The sequence below is a fragment of the Uloborus diversus genome, chromosome 6 (genome assembly GCF_026930045.1).
Source record: "Uloborus diversus isolate 005 chromosome 6, Udiv.v.3.1, whole genome shotgun sequence".
NCBI lineage: Eukaryota > Metazoa > Arthropoda > Arachnida > Araneae > Uloboridae > Uloborus > Uloborus diversus.
The window spans coordinates 161,266,281-161,287,859 of NC_072736.1; the positions used below are offsets into that span (position 1 = coordinate 161,266,281).

The following is a 21,579-nucleotide window of genomic DNA, read 5'->3' on the forward strand; positions in this document are numbered from 1 at the left end:
GCTCGCTCCGGGCCTCTGAGGCCTGAACCGGAATTTTCTGGGGAAAAGTGGGAATGTACATTCCTGAAAAGCATGTGGTCAGTATGTAAGTCACCTCGAACGCAGCTGCTGTGGACCTCATTCATTTCCGTTGAAGGGGTGATTTTTGGCAGCGTAGTTTTGTAATGACCGGGCGTGAGAGGCCCGATACGAGTTCTCCCGGGTTAAAATTATATGCGTGCATAGAGTGTGATTTTTCAAATTATTTGAGTTTTTGTAGTGTTTTTGCGTATCACGGAGTAACATTTGCATTTTTTTTTTTTTGAATAGCAATGAAAAATATAAATACCTTGTTTTTCTTACTTGGACGACCTGTCTTTCTTCTGAAAGAGCGATAAGTTCCTATCTCATCTTCAGTATGGTCCCTTATTGTTTAAACTGGAGTATCTCCTTGAGTTTTGGTGGCACAAAGTCAAGTTTTTTGTGTTAGTAATAGTTTTCAACGGAGATTATTTATCTAAATATTAGAGGAGACTGGGAACCCGTATAAAAAGTTAAATGTTGTATTTTTTGACTCATTTTAATTTTCGCTTCCAACTTTCAATATCTTAACTCTGCATCTGATTTTGAACGTAGTTGCATTTGGAAGTACACATCTAGGACCTGCGGTTGCAATAATTAAAAAGTCTTGCAGGTTAAAACGGAGCACCCTGTATATGGTCGAACTGAAGGCGAAGCGCTAAGTAAATTTTGGCCCTGGTAACTAAAAATATTTTTCACAACAGTGAGAAGACAGTTTTTTTGACAACTAGACGCAATTCAGGTCAAGTGTTTGCCAAAATGCTTGATTTTCATAGGAAACAGGTGGAAACCAGTGAAATACAGGGGTGTCCCTTGTATAACACGGTTAAATCGTTCCGTGTAGTATCAAAACCGTGTTATACGAGACTTATTTAAAATTACATTTTTACGCATTTTTAATTCTAATTATGTATGTGCAGGAGAAAAACCAGGTTTTATATATAAGATGTATCGTGTTATATATCGAAACTGTGTTCCGTGTTATACCGAAGCCGTGCTATACGAGACTTAGAAATAATGTAAATCAAGGAATGTGTATCGTGTTATATATCGAAACCACATTTCATAAAAACAAAGTAAACACTTACTGGAGTTATCAACCATTAACATAATGTATTAAACAAAACTGAAATTCCATCTTTTTTATAAATATAACGTTCGTGTTGCATCAAAACCGATTAGTATTTAAAATCAAGTTTTGTACCGTGTAATATCGAAACCGTATGCTGTAGAAGTACCGTAATATACGAGGGACGCCTGTATCCGAAACGTTGCCTGAAATAGAAAATGAAGGTCAATGAAGGAAAAAAAAAAATAGGCTTTGTCGCAACTAATTTAGGGAAAGCTGAATTTTTGCAGGATGTTAGTGCTTAACCTATACACTAAATAAACACAAAGTCCCGACCCCCATCCCTCCCCCCCCCCCAACCCTTCCGAAACACTGCAAGAGCAGTACAGTCGACTCCCGCTACAACGCGATTCGACTTACGCGAAATGGCTATAACGCGAATTTTTCACGAGTTACAAATTTTAGAGCTAACGCGAATTTTTCGTCTATAATACGAATTTTTTAGAAGGAAGTATCGGCTTCGTATTAGCCACTAAATATTGATTTCGTAAATACTATTACATCCCTTTAGGTATCACTTACAGCGAAAGTTTCCACATCAAACTAGTCAACGCATCGCGTTGTTAGTCACTCAGCATCATTCATTTATTTAATTTTTTTCATTTGAAATATTAAGTTGATGAAATATAATGATACCTTAGTGGCACCTTCATCTAAACTTTGAAAATGGGAAGAAAAAGAAAGTTTCTGATTAAAAAAAAGGTGGGGGGTGGGGAGCTAACATTCTCGAGATGCTTGAACAACTACAAAACGTCGACGGTATAGAGCGACATTAAATATGAGTGAATCTTCTATGCGTACTAGTAAATATGTTACTGTATACTGTACAGTACTATTATAGTGCAACATTTTATTACTGCTACATAGACATACTGTGCATACCGTGTTGTTTTATTTTATGTCTTGATCAACAGAAGGCTGTTGATCATTCATTTTGTGTATCTTAGTATTTCATCTTGAATAAAAGTTTTTTATTTTTTAAATACAGTAAAAGTTCGGTTTTTTATGCAAGAAACTGTAGTATATAGTTGAGGATTGCTTTAAAGCAGTTTGAGAGTGTTCATAAGTGTCTAAAAGAATTTGGTATGCTTCTAAAAAAATTTGTATACACATATTTTTCCACCACGCGAAATTTCGACTTACGCGAGGTGTCTTGGAACGCATCCCTCGCGTAAGTCGGGACTCGACTGTACTGTGATTATACGCTTACAGCTCAAAAACTAATGATGTTACTGGGGAGTTCCGTTTTTTATTTTATTCCTAACAATATTATAAACCAGTGAATCCCAACCTACGGCACGCGGGATACATCCGGCCCGCGAAGCTGATCCGTGTGGTCCGTTGTTTTAAAATGTTACAACTCGAAGAGTGCGATTAATGACAATGTTCCAAATTAGGAGCCAAATGTTTAGAAATAGGTTTCTGAAAAACAGGTTGCATTTAACCAAATAAGCATCAAGTAATGATAACAGCAATTATTGATTTGCAATTTTCTTTCCTTTTTCGTATTTTCCCATTTCATTTAGAAAAGAGTAAAATATTTTCAAATTTTATATGTGCTCTAGCCCGCGAGAATGATATTAGTATGATCTAAGGCCCTCGGGAAGAAAATGTTGGGGATCACCCTTACAAACAAATTATATTACATACACTTTTTATGTAGATAGCTCAAGTTCACCATTTTAATAACTTAATCATATACAGAAAACTCACTACAAAAAGTAAATTCAACAAGTTATAGTTTTTATGTATACGTCTTGGGAAGAAATGTTTGTACAACTTTTATAGGTAACTAGCTGTACCCGACGCGCGTTGCTACGCCAACAAAAAAATACATCATTACACTGATTTTCATGACAATCGGTTGAACGGGACAGAAGTTGCTACTCTGCAGTGCCACCTGGTGGTGAGTGGCTTCAATGAGCATATTATGCACCTTCTACGTGGAAAAATACATATATATATATAGCAATTTTCATAATAATCGGTCCAGGTATCAAGTGAAGCCGTGACTATACTCAAATTTTGTACTCACGCAGTTTGCAAGATCAATCAATCGCTAAAAATGTCAAATAGAAAAAGTTTTAAATCCCCCCGTTGCATGAAAAGCCATAAAACAATAAAGAAAGAATTTATTTGTTCAAACTCAAGAAAAATGGCAACAGCTAACTTCTTATCAATGAGATCTTTCACGCGAATTAATTTCTGCAGCCGATAATTTTATTCGTATTTATCCAATGGATTGTGACTTAAATTGGAATAAAAAAGGAACTATCGATCGGATTTTTTTCGAACTGGTCTATAAACATTCCCAGTACCAAAAATAACAAACGGTTCAGCCTAATCTGCCGGGTAGTTTTTGAGTTCATGGATGACATACAGACAAACATTCATTTTTATATATATAGATAATAATAATATAATGATAGTCATTTAATTGAAATGGAGCAACAATATAATGACGTTCACTTTACGTTTTACTACCATAATGCAATTTTTTGTCACAAAAGTTTACAGTTCGTTTGTGTCGCCGATAGTAGTCTACAAAATGATGTCAATGTTTGGCTATTTAAGTCTTGCATTAAATAAATCAGGAATAGTATATTTCAACTGATTATTTCCTCGCAGCGGATATTATTAATGTTTAATATTACTTTTGGTTCTTATTATTTCGTCTTTTATAAGGGGTCATCTTCTAATATTTCGTTGGTTTGGTCCGAAAATATTGTTACAGTGCACTACAGTGTGCACACATTGACATGCAATCGAACCAAGCTTTACGACAGATACAGTTTGTAACTCATAATGTTTTACAATTGCAAGATATTGCTATAAACTTTTGTAACAAAATATTGCATTTTCGTTGCAAAACCTTAAAGTGAACGTAATTACATTGATGCTCCATTTCAACTAAATGACTATTGCAGATCATCATTGTATTATCTTAATATATAAGAATCAATGTCCTGAGATAATATATATATATATATATATATATATATATATATATATATACATATATATATATATATATATCAACGCACAGCCAATACCGCTGAAGCCTCAGGCTTGAAATTTGGCAGGCATGTCCACATGATTACGAAAGTATCCACTAAGAAAGGATTTTTAGAAATATCAATTAGTTTGGGAGAAATTAATTAAAACCCCTTAATATCTGTGAAATTAAAACCTGTCATTGAAATTTAAATTCCGTATTTTCAGAGGCTTTCCTCCATTCAAATCATTATTCAGTACTTCATCTCAACTTTTGGTCGATAGCGAATTTTGAATTTGATATTGTTTTTGTTTCTCACGTGATTCTTCGAGGCTTTTCTCAAGTCAAATAATAATGTTTCTGTCTTTTGCTTTTATTTTTTCAAAACTAGAAACGAAGTTTTTAAGAACATCATCTCAGGCGGACTATCCTTTTGAATTTAGAAGAGTGCAGTTTCCTGTAAAAGTTTGCTTTGCAATAACCATTAATAAGTCACAAGGACAGACATTAAAAGTAGCAGGGATCAATTTAAGAGAAAACTTTTTTTCAACACGGCCAATTTTATGTAGCTTGCTCCAAAGTCAGTTGATCAAGCAGCTTAATAATTTTAGCATCTAAAAAAAACTAAAAACGTTGTATACAAAGAAGTTCTTGCTTAAACATAGGTATAACAAAAAAATGTGGATGGCCTGTGTTTGCAAAGATAATCAATACTTTAAAAGGATCGTTAATAACAGTTAAAGATCGGTTAAGGACAAGGGCATATATATATATAAGGAGTCCAGGGGTTCCGGGATCCTCCCAAAATTAGAAAAAAATATAGATAATAAGTAATTATTACAGGGGATTTTCGAAACTAGGTGCACTAAGCACTGTTAACCCCTGCTAATTCCATTACCCGAGCAATGCTGGGTACGGGAATGCTAGTTATCTATAAGTTTTGTTCAAAATTTTCTTCCCAAGACGTTATGATAAAAAGCTGTTGCTTGTTGAATTTATTTTTTTTTTTTTTTTTTTTTTTTTTTTTTTGTAGTGAGTTTTCTGTATGTGATTAAGTTAGTAAAACAGTGAAACTGAGTTATCTACATACAAAGTGTCTGTAACATCATTTGTTTATTATAACAGTGGTCCCAAATCTTTTCCTTCCCATAAGGGCCGCAGATCATACTAAAATCGTTCTCGCGGGCTGGAGCACATAAAATCTCAAAATGTTTTACTCTTTTCTAAATGAAATGGGAAAATACGAAAAAGGAATGAAAATGGCAAACAAATTTTTCTTATCATTACTTGATGATGCTTCTTTTGTTAAATGCAACCTGTTTTTCATAAACCAATTTCTAAATATTTGGCTCCAAATTTGGAACATTGTCATTAATCGTGCTCTTCGAGTTGTAACATTTCACAAAACAGCGGCCCACGTGGATCAGCTTCAGGGGCCGGATGTGTCCCGCGGACCATAGGTTGGGCACCACTGGTTTCTCATATTGTTAGGAGTGAAATAAGAAAAGGAACTCCTCGGTAACATCATTAATTTTTGAGCTGTAAGCGTTGCAATGTTTCGGAGGGGGTTGGGAGAAAAGCAAGAGGGGTGGGGGCCGAGACTTTGTGTTTTTTTAGTGTATACTTTATGTGCTAACTTCCTGCAAAAATTCATATTTCCCTAAATTAGTTGCGACACGAAACCTTTATTGACTGTGCTAAAAATGTGTAACGTTTTCTTACAGTAAATGTAACCCACATCGTTCCTATTCGTAGTTGGGGCAAACCTAACCTGGCAGCATTGTGAAGGGTACGCAGATCCTAATCACAGCGTTACGACGATGCCAGGTTATATTTGCCGCAACAAAAGTTACCCGGACTCACTCTTAAAACTGTCTGTTCATTCTAGTTGGTGCTGGTTCCGCTGGATCTGTGGTCGCAAACCGTCTTACCGAAATACCCTGTGTCAACGTGCTGCTTATAGAAGCTGGTTCTCCCCCGCCGGTGCTAACGGATGTCCCAGTTTTTGCAAGAGAGTCTTGGTACACGCCTTATGACTGGTTTTATCGTACTGCACCACAAGCGCACACTGGAAATGGTCTCGTCGGCAGGGTATGCAGAGCTTTATATATTATACTAGTGGTACCCGAACGGCTTTGCCCGTAATAGAAAAATTAAAAGGTCTTTTGGTTCGCCTGTATATTTACAAATAATGTGTGGCGAATTTTCTCGCCAATTGGCTTGTACCCATGTTACGGTTCCACGTTATGATAATTTCGTATATCGCCAATTGGCTTGTGCCCATGTTACGGTTCCACGTTGTGATAATTTCGTAATTTACTCGTCCATCTTATGATTTTTTTTTTTAAATTGGAATAGAAAAAGAACCACATCGAATTTTCGAAAAATCACTTCGAGGTGCACACCCCCATGCTACAAACAAACTTTGTGCCAAATTTCATGAAAATCGGCCGAACGGTCTAGGCGCTGTGCGCGTCACAGAGATCCAGACATCCTACAGACATCCAGATATCCTCCGGACAGAGAGACTTTCAGCTTTATTATTAGTAAAGATTATAATTTATTAGGCACGTCAATGCTCATTTTCAAAATATTTCGAAAAACTAGTTAAAACAACAAAGCGCTCCTCACAGTACGTGACGCTTCCATAATCAATGTTATTGAAATTTAAATTTCAGCGCTTAATTTTTAAATAAAGCATTTTATAAAATACTAGTGGCACCCGCACGGCTTCGCCCGTAATAGAAAAATTAAAGGTCTTTTGGTTCGCCTGTATGTTTACAAATAATGTATGGTGAATTTTCTCGCCAATTGGCTTGTACCGACGTTACAGTTCCACGTTATGATAATTTCGTATTTCGCCAATTGGCTTGTGCCCATGTTACGGTTCCACGTTATGATAATTTCGTAATTTATGATAGTTTTTTTTTCTTAAAATTGGAATAAAAAAAGAACCACATCGAATTTTCGAAAAATCGCTTCGAGGTGCACACCCCCATGCTACATACTAACTTTGTGCCAAATTTCATGAAAATCGGCCGAACGGTTTAGGCGCTATGCGCGTCACAGACATCCAGACATCCTACAAACATCCTACAGACATCCAGACATCCTCCGGACAGAGAGACTTTCTGCTTTATTATTAGTAAAGAAGACTAATAGCAATATTAAAATGGAAAAAATGCTGTAAACAAATGAACTAAGACATTTAATAAACAAACTTTGAATGCATCAGAAGGTCTACGTAACTGTTGGATCTGTTTTAGCCTTGATGTATTCTTTTGGTGATTTCTCTCTCGTATTTTCATTTTACAATTATATCCCGAGACCGCTTTTGAATAGTTATTATAGTCTATGTTAAGAGAATCGGCGTGTCAAGGTAAAGCAATTTTCCCACTCTTCACGTTTCCCCCTTCTGTTGTCATAATTTCGGCACCAACAGTTCATAGTGCCGTAACCATGGTAATGAGAATGTGAAAAGTCTGGAGAGTAAGAAAGTTATTTGACTTTGACACGCCAATTCTCTTTACATAGAATATAGATGTGTGTTAGCCTCTCAATTTCATCAAAACATGAGCTGAGAGTAATAATTATTTTTGAATTTGGGGGAGGGGAAAATATGACTAATTGAGAATAGAATAATGCTATTTAAAAGATATTTCAGGACTAATATTTCTTTTATATAAAGCCCTTACATACACATATCTCTATAAAAGGTTTCATTGGATTCCAAAGACTTTAATTTTTTTTTCTGAACTTAATAAGCTCAAAATGACTGTTTCAATGAATGAGTATGACCCTTTTGCTTCGATGTATGACGTCATCACTGACGCGTGACCTTGACGACGTCATACATCAAAGCTGTCACGTGACTATGATGACGTTAACACTACGTGAATCAATTAAAATTTATGTAATTGAAAGCCTTTATTCTGTCCAATATTGTTGTTGTTTTTTTGCCGTGAGAAAATACTGGGCAGTATCTACAATTTTTTATTTTTCCTTTTCTTATTTTTTTATGCGTTGTACTTTAGCTTTACTGTACAAGCTAATCTATTCGGTTTCCATTGAAAATAAAGCACGAAGAAACATCAAATTCCAACATTTCCCTGTGGTTAGTAAAAACGCGTTTCTTCCAATATTTTAAAAACTCATTTCAGCAGATACTGCCCTTCATCCTCCCATGGCAGTATTGTCACCACACGTTCACGAACAGTAAATTGAAATGCATGCATAAGAGCACGACAATTCACAATGAACTAATTTATCAATTTCTCCCATCCGATAGCAACTAGTATATCCCAGAGGTAAAATGTTGGGTGGCTCTAGCACCATGAACCACATGGTTTACGTCAGAGGAAATCGTCACAACTACGACAACTGGGCTGCACTTGGAGCTAAAGGCTGGAGCTACGATGAAGTTCTTCCTTTTTTTAAGAAACTGGAAGACAACAGAGATTCAGATATCGTAGCAGATGGTAATTGCTCATTATAAAAAAATTTTAAGTTTCTTCACACACGCCTACAAGAAACTCCCGCTTATTCGCGAAATTTGTAGCAGATGGTAATTTCATATAATAAAATGCTTTATGTTTCTTCACACGCGCCTACAGGAAACTCCTTATTCGCGAAATTCGTAGCTGATGGTAATTGCATATCATAAAAATAAAGGGTGTCCCAAAATTAACGCAAGATTTGAATTTTCCGCCGTTTTTGCAGTAATTGGTTGGCAACCCTGAAATATGAACAATTTGACAGTTGAAAGTTTGGGGTTATTAAAAATGGAGCGTTATACGATACAATAACGCGTTTTCATTATTGAAATAACATTTCAAAAATAATGAAAGTTGAGGCTGGTCAAGCAGTTACTGTTATTGGCGCTCGGTATCGCAACACGGTAATGCACGGGTGGTTGTGGGCTTGTTGACATAGATCTTTGAATTCAAATAACCCCATAAGAAGAAATTTAAAAATGTTAAATCACACGATCTAGGGTGCCAATTCTGATCACCGAAATGAGAAAGTACGCGACCAGGAAATGCCTCATGCAGTAATTGAAATGTTTCACTCTCTCTCTAGCTGTATGGTACAATAACACCCCATTTTTACTAACCCTAAACTCTCATCTGTCAAATTGTTCTTTTTTCATGGCTGCCAACAATTTATGGAAAAAATGGTGGCAAATTCAAATCTTGCGTTAATTTTGGGACACCCTTTATTTCATGTTTCTTTACACGCGCCTACAGGAAACTCCCGCTTATTCTCCAAATTCGTGTAGCAGATGGTAATTGCATACTTTTCATTACCTTAGCCCACCTCTAAGCGATACGCCTTAGGTTACACGACACAAAGGAGTTTACCGTTGAGTATTTGAACCTGGCAAACCATGGGGGCTAATTGCATATAATACAAATGTTTTATGTTTTTTCACACACGCCTACAGGAAACTCCCGATTACTCGCGGAATTGACTGGCGATGGCGCCGCAATCGTGGATAACAGTTTTCTTTAATAAGCTAAGACAATGTAAATGGCTACGATTCAACACAAGTATACACTAAAAAAAATACATATGAAACTCAAATTCCGAAATCTGTTCAATGCTGACATTAGCCATAAAATATCAACATTCACATTCCTAAGACAGCGGTGAAATACCAAATACAGTCGTAGGGGCAAGTACAGAGCGAACCCCCAAAAGTGCTTCCAGGAAATAAGGTGTTGTACTAACTTATTAGAGTAAATGAAGCACAAATCCGCACGAAAATACAGCTACATCAAGGTTGCAACGAAGCTTCTTTATCGGTGCAAAAAACTTACCGCACAACAAGAAAGTCGTAAGATAACTGAACGATACCACACGGATACCGGTATTTATACCAAATGGGTCAACCAATTGGAATTCACGACAACCAGAGGCGGATACAGAAATAATTTTTGGAGGGGGCCCATGAAATTGAAAAGCTCACCCCCCCCCCTCCCCTACATTTTTATTTTTCATAGCGCTTTTCTAGGCACATCTTCACGCTTTTCTTTTAAAATGTCAATTACTGATTCCATCGAAGAACAAGTAATAGACGAATGGCGGTATTGCGTTCCTTTGAGTTCCAAACCAGTAAGTTAAATTGCCGCTCTGGTCTCTGACTCTAGTATTACTTCTTTAGCAAGCGAAAATGGTTTTATTCAAATAAGATTTGTGTCTTTTGCCTTATTTTTAAATAACTGTAAAACATTTCTTCATGTCAAATAGAAAAGTGAATGAAAAAAAAATAGTTATATTAATTTTTCCTTTTGGGGGGCGGGCCCCCTAGCCCCCCGTTCCTAAAATCCGCTAGTGACAACCAACTAATCAACAAACTACAAGGCAGACCCGGGGTATGCAGCAAGGGAGCGGGGAAACAGAACCAAACTGATGCGAGGAAACAAAAAAGAGTGGGGAGAAAACAATATTTATTTACGTTGGTTTTTAACTTATACTGATTCGTCTAGTTATTTCATGAAATATCTAGATATTCTATAAAAGAACGGATTTCACACTTTAATGGAAATGTTACCGTTAAAGTATGAAATCCGTTATTTTATAGAATACCTAGTTATTTCATGGAATAACTGATCGTGTCCGTTAAAGTGTAAAACTCTCTTGTATTTCATGGTTTAACTAGTTATTTCATAGAATAACGATCTGCAGCCCGTTAAAGTGTAAAATAATCTATATCATATGTGTTGCTACAGCTCAAAGTTTAGGTAAAGCTTGACCGCGAAGAGAAGGCGGATGACCTTGAAATGAAATCGCATTTTGTATCATTTGTAATAGGTAGAATCAGCCAGAAAGCACCTAAAACAAAGAGTCGTTCTCACTGATTCTATATATTTCAAAATAATAACAATCAACATATTGCAAACGATACAAATGATGTTTTTGCTTCAAGGTCATCCGCCTTCTCTTCGCGGTCAAGCTTTACTGGTCAGATATTTAAAAAATATTCGTGTAAAACCCGTTCAAACGTTAAAACCCCGTTAAATTCGTGTCAACAAAAAATGTTTTTGTTTTAGAAATAACGTCCTTTGTAATTCCAAGTGTCATTTTAGTAATCCTTATTGTAACAAATGATTTTATGGTACGTTTCCATAAATACCATTCGTACGCTGCATAAATTAAATAAATTGCTTATTTTTCATTTTAATTGTCTATCATTAGTTTATTTATAGAATACCTAGTTGTTTCATTTTAGATAAATAGTTTATTTTACACTTTAAGTGTCGCTCATTAGTTAATTTATAGAATGCCTAGTTATTTCATAGAATAACCAGTTAAAGTGTCAAATTAATAACATATTACACACTGTAACGGGCACGATCAGTTATTTCATGGAAAACTAGGTATTCCATAAAATAACTGCATTATATACTTTAACGGTAATAGAAACATAAGGTTTCACACTGTTAAAAATTCAGGAAGATTTTCTGGTAATTGTTACTGTAAAATGGCGGGCTAACGCATCGCTGATTTTTACGGTAATTTTTACCGGAGAAATAAGCGATCCCAGCGCCAATTGGTTGCTGCGGCCTACCAAGAAAACCGTAAAATTTTACAGTAACATTTGATTTTTACGGTAATAGTTACTGGCAACGTGGATGCCAGTAACAATTACCGTAAATTTTCCGGAAATTTTTTAACAGTGCATGGAATTAACTTTCTAACCTCCATCAGGTTATCACAGTGTTGGAGGACCAATTACTGCAATGAGACCTACCTACACAACGGAGACCAAGCCATCGATGATACAATCAGCAGCAAATCTCGGTTATCCAAGCCTCGACAGCAACGGACCCCGACAAACAGGTAAAAAACAGACCCAAATATTTTATCTGTTATTACTAATTGAGACTATTTCTTAAGCATAGAGTAAAGAAATTTAAATAGAAGGGACACATCTATCCACAAATTCGAATTACAGTACAACCTCGATATCTCAAATCTCTCAGGACAGGAAAAAAAATTCGAGATATCGAGTTTTTGAGTTATCAAGGTTTAAAAAAGATTACACTAGAAACTCTTATAATTACACACACGCACGCTATATGCATTTTTATATGTACTATGAGACCACTTTGAGTTACAATCATTAAAGTAGTCTTCAATATTTTACTAGATTTGAAATTTTATTATTGTCGAAAGTGCACAGGAAGAGATTTTGAAATGAACAACAATTTCAACTTGGTTTTTCACCTAAAAATTTAAAAATTCATATCTTCAACTAGTAGCTCCCCACATTCAAAAAGTTTTCAGCAGCCCTTTTGTAGGAGTTAAAAAAGCAGAATGATGAAAATGAGGAACGCATTTTCCATTTTCACTTGAAAACTGACTGGCGAAAAATCAACCCCATTTCCTCAAAGTGGACAACATGTTCGAGAGAAATTCTCAAACATTCTAAACTCTGGGAAAACACAGCACCCCTTTCATACCAACATTCCCCTATTATCTTGCTTCAATCCCCCAATCACAAAGTTTCCAAGAAGAGATGAAAACTGGTCCTTGTAACTGGTTTTACTACAAAAATTGCCAAAGAAAAACGACAACTGAAACTTGCCTCTGTGCAAAAATTTCGACATATCAAGGGTTTCGAAAAATAAATTTCGAAAAAACTATAGAAAATACAAAGGGGTTTTTATAGAAAATGCAGGGGGAAAATGTTTTTTCGAGACATCAAGGGTTTCGAGATAAGGAGGTTTGAGATATCAAGGTTCGACTGTACTAACGTTCGAATTATCCAAGTTCGACTGTACCATGTCTGGTGGGCCATTTTAGAAAAAAAAAGATACATTTCCCAAACTTCCAAAACTTTTAATTAGTACTGTAATTATACTAGATTTATGACTTCGCTTGTTCGTTAATTTTAACGAGTAAAGATACTGTTTTGTTTATCTTTTCTATTTTAATAATACAGTATCGCAAAAGTTTAAGCACAATGCTTACATTTGAACAAAAAGAAAACTATTCAACGGAATGCTTTTAAATTTCTACTAAGGGTGGAAAGTATTATCATAAATATGTATCTGGAGTAGTGATGTTCCGGATATCCGTATCCGTGGATATCCGAGGGGAAAATAAAGATCTGTATCCGTTGCTTTTTTGACGGATCTTTTCTATTCTAAAAATTCTTAAATATTTGAATAAAAGACTCTTAAATTCCATTTAAATTAGGTTTTATTCCCTATTTAAATTATAAGGTATCATTTCAGCAGCCAATTTGTACCCCCCGTTGCAAAAAGAAACGGATAATAAGTTTTAAAAGTGTATCTGTGTGTCTATTTGTGGCATTGTAGCTCCTAAACAGATTAACCGATTTTGATAGTTCTTTTTTTGTTCAAAAGGTGACTTGATCGAAAGTGTTCTTAACTTGACCTCGTTTTTCAGAACTTTAATTACCGGAAATATTTACAAAAACCGACTTAACGTTTTTCAGAATTATGGTAGTAAAAACTTACCCGTACGTTAAAAATATTGGCCCCAAATTAAAAGAACTAAGTTTCCTGCGTTTGATATTTGTTTGGAACTTCCCAGTTATGTACAGTAAAAGCTATAATTTTGTTAAGGAAATTTTAAATGCAATGCAAAGCCTTTATACCCGTGATCGGTAGCTATTTTATAGTCGGATAAGGAGAAAAAGCTCAATGATTTAAAATTTCTATCCGCTGTCAGTTCATATTTGTTAACAATGTGTGTTCTGACCCGCGAAATCCATCTCAATATCAGGTCGGCCGTCTGAGACATGTTTTTTTTTTTTTTTTTTTTTGTTTTTTTGTTTTTTTGTTTTTTTTTTAATTTTAAGTTTAATATTAGTTTCTGTTATTGATTTGGGGTTTCTGTTATATTCTTTATATTGGTTTTTCTCGGCATTCTTCAAAAAAAGTGAGACTAAATTCTCTATTTACTGTTTGTAAAGGTGTTCCCGGCTCTGTTATTCTGTCGGTCGGAGTAAGTTGGGTGGAATGGGTCAGCGCTGCATTTATGCTGAAAAAAAAAATGCGAAAAATTATCTCTAGCCTGTCCAGTAGCAGCTTTACACTCTTGCTCCTGTATCCTACATCTACCGAGCAAGCTAAAAATATTTTTTCACATTCTATTTAAGCATTAATGCAGCGTTGACCCGTTCCTTTCAACTCTGCCTCAATTTTAACGGAGATTTCTTTAAAGAGAGTAAATCATAGTCTTGATTATATTTTCGCCGGAGATGACATTTTTGAAGAAGCAGTGTTATTATTCTAACGGGAATACCTTCCGTAACAAATTAAACACTTGGATAGTTGAATTGGGTAAAAAAAAAAAAAATGAAATCCGTATCCGTATCTGCGGATCTTGACACTAATGATCCGGATCCGTATCCGCGGATCTACTTTTTTGATGATCCGGCACATCACTAATCCGAAGTTAAAAAAAAAATAATAATCAAAGCTTTTATTTTTTATGTCGCAAAAGTTTATGCATAATATATTTTGAAACGTAATAAGTCGCGAAAAGGCGAGACTTTTTTCTTAGATTATAAACAGGGTCGTCCGAAGAGCTGACGGCGCCCGGGGCGAAAGTTTCCTGCCCCCCCCCCCTATACACACTGAAAAATCAAGCCAGTTATAACATCAGTGCATAATACTTACTTTAATTTTTTACATATTAATGAACAGAACAATCTGAAGGCTATGCATAATACAAATTAAAACACAAGCAATGAATCTGTTTTTCTAATATTTGTGAAACATTAATGCCCTAAAAACTTTTCGATAGATGGAAGTGTTGAAAGTCCAAATATTTATCTAGTAAAATGTTATCCCACTAGATAAAAAACAACTGAATTGGTTATTTATATTGACCAAACTTAGAACACGAATAAATAATTTGCTGATTATAAATATAAAATGTATTTATCAAAGTAAATTACATCAAAATTAAATTTCGATCTGGACTCATCCAATGATTATTTTCAAGAGTTTTTTGGTTTTACGTGTACCAACTTAATACCGGCTTTCATATATTTAACAAAGATGTTATTCTTTTGCATCAAATTTTGTAAGTTTTAGGGAGAAGCCCACAAATACTCAACAACGTCGAAAATCGCTCAGGATTGCATTTTTGGAGCTTTAATTTCGAAAAATCACTGGCCCTAATATTACAAAATTTGGCCTTACAAATTGCGTTTTAAAACTTCAGTTTAAGAAAATATTCGTGCAAATGTTCCCATGCCGCCTTTCTTTAATATCACAAAAGCAATGTGTTTTTTAAATGACACTTACAAAATAGTTAACTGCAATAGCCACCGAATGTAATACATTGCTTAAATTTTTTGAATCATATTTTCGAACAATTTCCCTGTGAAATGCTCCAGATCCTGCTATCCATAAAATCTTCAAAGTATGTCTAAAGTTGCGTTTTTCAAATTTCAATTTCGAAAACTTGCAGGGGGAGTAGGAATTTGATTTCAATCTACTTGAAAAAATAATCGATCGGAAACAGTCTCTGAGCTCCCTCCTTACCCTAACGTCAATAACCATGGCCTATAATCGCGTTTTTAAGACTAAAATTGCGTTTTTAAAACTAAAAGTTTCAAAATTTTGACCGGACAGCTTTTGACCTTTTTAAACCGATCAAAAAAAACATTTTTTATTTTTTAAATTTTTCAATGTGCCCCCTTAAAACTTTTTATTAATGGTTACGTCATTGTACGCAAGGTCAGAATTCAAGCTTTGGTGAGAACTAGGCAAAGGAGACGTGTCTTTTGTTTGATTCTAAACAGTTATATTCTTAGAAATTATATCTGCTTCAATGATACAAAGGAAACGAATGTTTTGGAGACTTAGAGAGAGGAATATTTTCGTGCCCTCGGAAAAAGTAGAGAATCATTGCAATGATTCTCTATTTTGTGTGTCTATGACTGTGTATCTATGATACACAAAATAAGGGGGCGCCGCAAGTCGCCCCTAATTTTATACAATCGGGGCATTTTATCCGATAAGGCGCCCCTCATTTCGTATGAATGTCGTCGTGTTCTGTCGAAACGAGGGGTGCCTTCCGGCGCCCCCTCATTTCGTGGCGCCCGGGGCGATTGCCCCGCTCGCCCCCCCCCCCCCCCTCGGGACGACCCTGATTATAAGGTGCAGAGATTTCTCAACGAATACTAAAAATGCCAGAATCCCTGTAGTTCCTGCCTGAAGAAGGCGAGAAGCTAAGAGTAGCAACTTTTTACTTCCTTTTACAAAAAAGGAAGTATTGTATTCGCGAAAAAATTTTCACTCAAAAATCGCCCTTAATTTCCATTTTGCTCACCCCCAAATGAATGTTGAGGTTTTTTTTCGATTCGACCACATGCGGAAAAGTGCCTAAGAATGTATAGACACGCGAAATATCCATTTTGACCATCACCGAGGTAATTACAACGACTTTTCTCGTGACGTCTGTATGTATGTGCGTATGTGTGTATGTGCGTATGTGCGTATGTATCTCGCATAACTCAAAAATGGTATGTCCTAGAAAGTTGAAATTTGGTACATAGACTCGTAGTGGGGTCTAGTTGTGCACCTCCCTTTTTGGTTGCTTTCGGATGTTCCTAAGGGGGTCTTTTGCACCTTTTTGGGGGGAAATCATTGTTAATTTCGATGTAAACTCAAGTGGCGTTATAATTTGTCGGACACTTGGCGATATATCGCCAGTCTTTTGGTCGCCAAGTTTTGTCGCCAACTTGGCGACAAATTTGGCGGAGTTTTTTTTTTTTTTTTGGTTTCAATTTGGCCATTGTTGGTGATATTTAGAGAATAAATATTGAATCACATTAAAATAGCGAATAATGGGGAAATGACATTAAATTGGAGTAAAAGGAAGTCATGTGATGCACACATCAGCTCGTTTCTTATTTTAAATTCGATCCAAATATGGTAGAGCATAGCGTTTTACTTCATGGAGAGCAATTTAAACATACGTATCGCTCAAAAAAGTCGAGACAACCCATATTTTGTGAGGATGAAGGAATTAAAAGAAAATTTTGAACTAACAATTTGTCTCTTAATCAAACAAAACTTCAATTTAGATCAGGGCCTTATACAAGGGGGGGAAGATTCTTAGGGTTCAACCGCTCCCACCCCCCGCCCCCGAAAAGTTCGGTTTGACATTTAAATGTTCGTTTACATTTAAAAATTTCCAAAAAATATTGTTCCAAAACTTAAATTTCTTTCATATGTATATTAATTGCATTAAACGCTTTCATAAAAAAAAACCAGACGACTTTCTTTGTAGTTCGTAAGCTCCGCAATAAAGTTTTTAAACCCTCCCCGAAATTATTTTCTGGTTGTGCAATCCTGATTTAGATCAAAACTAACAAGTCACTAAGCATTTTGCTTCATCTATTAGCGAAAAATGAGCCGTGACATGCTTATAACGAAAATCTACGACCCTTATCCGGGTTTTTGTAAGCTTTTAGGGTTCACAAAAAAGTACGAAGTCTTTTCCGCTGAAATTTTTCTTTTCACCTTAAAAAAATGTTAGCAAAATCACAGTTTTGGGATAAGATACATTAAGAATTTGGGTCTCAAATGCGTTTGTTTTTTAAGTAGCTTACTTATAAGTGAAGCATTAGACATCCAAAACTTGTTACACAAAGCATCTTAGTAAATTCGTGATATTTAAATTTCGTAATTTATGTGATATGATACTTTAAGAATTTGAGTTTCAAATTTTTATTCCTAAATAGCTTACTTGCATGTGAAGCATTAGACATCCGAAATTTGCTAAACAAAGCATCTGAGTAAATTCGTTCTTTGAAATAGATTTAGGAGATAAAAACTGAAAATTCAATTTTGTATTTTGAGTCTACAGCTTGTATGAGGTGATAGAGATGAGACAGCTGTATCATTAACTAAATATTTTTAGGTTTTCATGGAAATATTGTTGGAATGATAAATAAAATAGGATCTGCTTTTCCTATCTTAGTGTTTTTACCAAGTGCTGAAGCCATTCAAAAAATAAATTTCATCGATCCATCCAATCTTGCAACAGTTATAATCTTGCTCCGATGAGACCTCCATGTCGAAGCAAAAGCGATATTCTCAAGCTTGGAAAAATAAACTTAGGAGGAATATATGTTATGAAACCAAATTGGGGGCTAAACGGACGCAATTGACGGTTGTTTGAAACGTATGTTGTGCATTTATTATTAATCAGTAATAAATCATAAAACCAAACATTAAAATATTAACGCTAGTAACATTTTAATATATTGCCAAGTTTTTACTGCACAGGATTATTCGAAAAAGCAGACTTTTTTCCCGTGACGCCTTGCGGCTCAAAACTTGTTTGAGTCAATTACATTTGCGATAAATTGTTATGTGCAAAACCTACCACACAACGTCAATAATGAACTGCAACAAAAGAAGTAAATGTAAAAGTTTATGTAGTTAATATTCATTTTAATAAGAAGATTATTATAAGAACCGAAACTTGAAAATATTATCACACACCCGGACAAAACAAACAAGTATAATGTTTTTTTATTTCAATATGAAGATGATGTTATAAGAGCCGATACTTGTAAATATTATCACACACTCGGACAAAGCAAACAAGTATAATATCGACTATTAACTTTAATAAGAAGATGGTATAAGAATCGACACCTGAAAATATTATCACACACCCGGACAAAACAAGCAAGTATAATATCGACTATTAATTTAAATAATATGTTATAAGAATCGACACTTGAAAATATTATTGCACATCCGGACAAATCAAAGTATAATATCGTCTATCAATACATTTATTGAGCAATAAGGAGGTTAGGATTCTTAAAAATTCAAAATAAAAGAACTAACCTTGTATTCTCGTCGGAACATGAGTCCTGAACTAAATTCATCTGATGAAAGAAGTTCCAATTTGATAAATAAATTTCCAAGGCTCTTCCGTTAATATAACTCTTTTGACCTCTCTTTTCTATGCTTCTGGAGCTGCAAAAAGCGAATGTTGATGCGATTAAATGTTTCTGCATATACGTTAATAAAACTATAACAAGTTATGATTGATTACAGCTCAAAAAAAAAAAAACATTTACCGCTCACCAAATTTTGTCCTAATGATAACGCATCATATCTCTACATCTCATATTCTTCATAAATTTTGCCTTTTTTAAAAGAACATTGCTTAATTCTTCAATAAAATATTCATGATAGAGCATATGTCCAACTTCGGTGGCCGCCATTGCAAGTGTTTACAATTTGAAGTAGAGCTCCTCCTATTGGCTGTTATAAAGCGGAATCCTCAGGCAGAAACAGAAAAGTTGAAACATTTCTACTCTAGATTCATTTGTGTTTTGTCGAACGGAAACTTAAAAAATAAATAAAAGAAAAAATAAAAGAAAAACTAAGTAAAGGGCCGTGGTAGCCCGATCGGTAGAGTGTCGGATTCGGGGCCGGAGGGTCCCGAGTTCGAACCTCGATGGTCGAAGACCCACCGTCGTCATTAAAGGGGACTGGGCGACGTTAAATATGCTCGTGGTCTCAATGTCCTCCAAGTGAAACGATACCTCTGGGGGTGCTAGCACCAGGTAGCTATTAGCTCTTGGACTAGTTCTAAATTCTCATTAACTGTTCGATCCGGTGATGGTGCTGCCATCTATCGGTATATAAAATAATGGAGGCAAGGCACTTAGTATGCAGTCCTCGACATAAATACAGTTGTAGTCAGTTGTGACTCTGAATAGGAATAGGAATAGGAAAATTAATTTGAATTTTGACATCTTGAATTCAAATTATGTTTTTCGCAATCACGAGTGTGTGTATGTAGGCGTGTGTGTTTGTGTGTGGGGGTATGTGTGTTTGTGTGCAGGGGATATGTGTATGTGTGTGTAGGCATGTGTGTTTGTGTCTGTGTACTGGCATAAGTGTGTGGGTAGTTGTGTGTATGAATGTGTGTGGGGGGGATGTGTATGTGTGTGTAGGCATATGTTTGTGTCTGTGTGCAGGCATGAATGTGTGGGTAGTTGTGTGTATGCATTTGTGTGTGTGTATGTGTAGGTGTCTGTATGTATGCTTGTGCATATGTGTTTGTGTGTGTATGTGTGTGTGCGTGCGTGTGTGTGTGCGTGCGTGTATGTGTTTGTGTGCGTGTGTGTGTGTAGTTGTGTATGTATGCGCGTGTGTGTAGGACATGGATGCAACCTGCAGACGGCTTTCGCTATAGGAGCAGCATCGTGAGGAGCCGGTCGACGGTGATGGTGCGGAGGATGGCGGTGGAAAAATAAAATGATAGCACGCCAAAAACAGTCAAGTGAGAACAATAAGCAATCCGTGATTGCTCAAAAAAAAAAAAAAAAAACGGATTTAAGGAAGTTTTTTTAGATTTCGTCCCTCGATTTTCCGTTTATGTTAGGTTGCTAAAGTTCTCAAGTGCCTCTGCAAGGGGCTCTCCAATGGAAAGACACGGGAGGTCACTCCATTGTAAATTTTTGGTCACTGTGACCTCCCAAAAGTTTCCTTATTGGGCAAAATTTTCATAATTCGGCGAAATTTGGAGTTCTTTTCAGCAAAACTTGGAGTTCTGTTCGGCAAAATTTGGAGTTCTATTCGGCAATTTGAGAATATCCGCCCTCCTAGAAATTTAAGTTCGGGACGATCCTGCATACAACCGAGTCTTATCTGAACACGGGAACACAAGTGAGTAGAATTACCCTCCTTGATCAGAATTCGACCACTTTCCCCTATTTATGTCGGTTTTGTTTCTTTTAATGAAGAGATAAGTTTACTACAGTAGATCCTCGTTTTTTACACGGGTTTATTTTACGCGGTTCTGATTATACACGGTTCAAGATTTGACGCCTTTTTTATTTTACGCGGATGAGTTTCTATTTTGCGCGGATGAGTTTCTGTTTTGCGCGGATTCGGCAATGCAAACGGATAAAATTTTCCCCTCTTTCGAAATCCGAACTCCTAAAGATTGCAGATTACGCGTAATAAGCTGCATTTTGGCGTGCTAATAATCGAGCTTGGGCCACTGCAGACATTGAGAGCTCTTCCCCCTGGTAAAGTTATTAAACTCACACTGTTCAGAACTCACTGGAAGAAGAGCTTTTAGGAGTGACAAAGGAGGACAAGAGCAACGAGGATACCGACGTCGGTGACGCACAACCGAAAACGTTAACATTGAAATTTTTGGGCTTTTTTTCTTGATAATAGAAATGATCTTTCTGATTTGTGTTAGTGAAGGAAGATTCTATCATGGAAACGACGCAAGTGATCATGGATGCGTTAATGCTCTGCAAAGAATTACAGAGAAAAATTCCTTATGACTGCCAAAAGACTATCATAGCCAGCTCCTCTTTATAAACAGGACACGAAATTAATTTATGTTTTCTTTATGC

At 35.8% G+C, this 21,579-nt stretch overlaps 1 protein-coding gene across 1 annotated transcript in view; it reads left to right on the plus strand.

Moving 5' to 3' along the window:
• LOC129224087 (L-sorbose 1-dehydrogenase-like) overlaps positions 1-21,579 on the plus strand; it is a 62,094-nt gene that overhangs the window by 16,092 nt on the left and 24,423 nt on the right. The window contains exons 3-5 of the mRNA XM_054858491.1: positions 6,073-6,275; positions 8,473-8,662; positions 11,895-12,026. Of these exons, the coding sequence (XP_054714466.1) occupies positions 6,073-6,275; positions 8,473-8,662; positions 11,895-12,026 (525 nt within the window). The remainder of the gene's footprint in view (positions 1-6,072; positions 6,276-8,472; positions 8,663-11,894; positions 12,027-21,579) is intronic.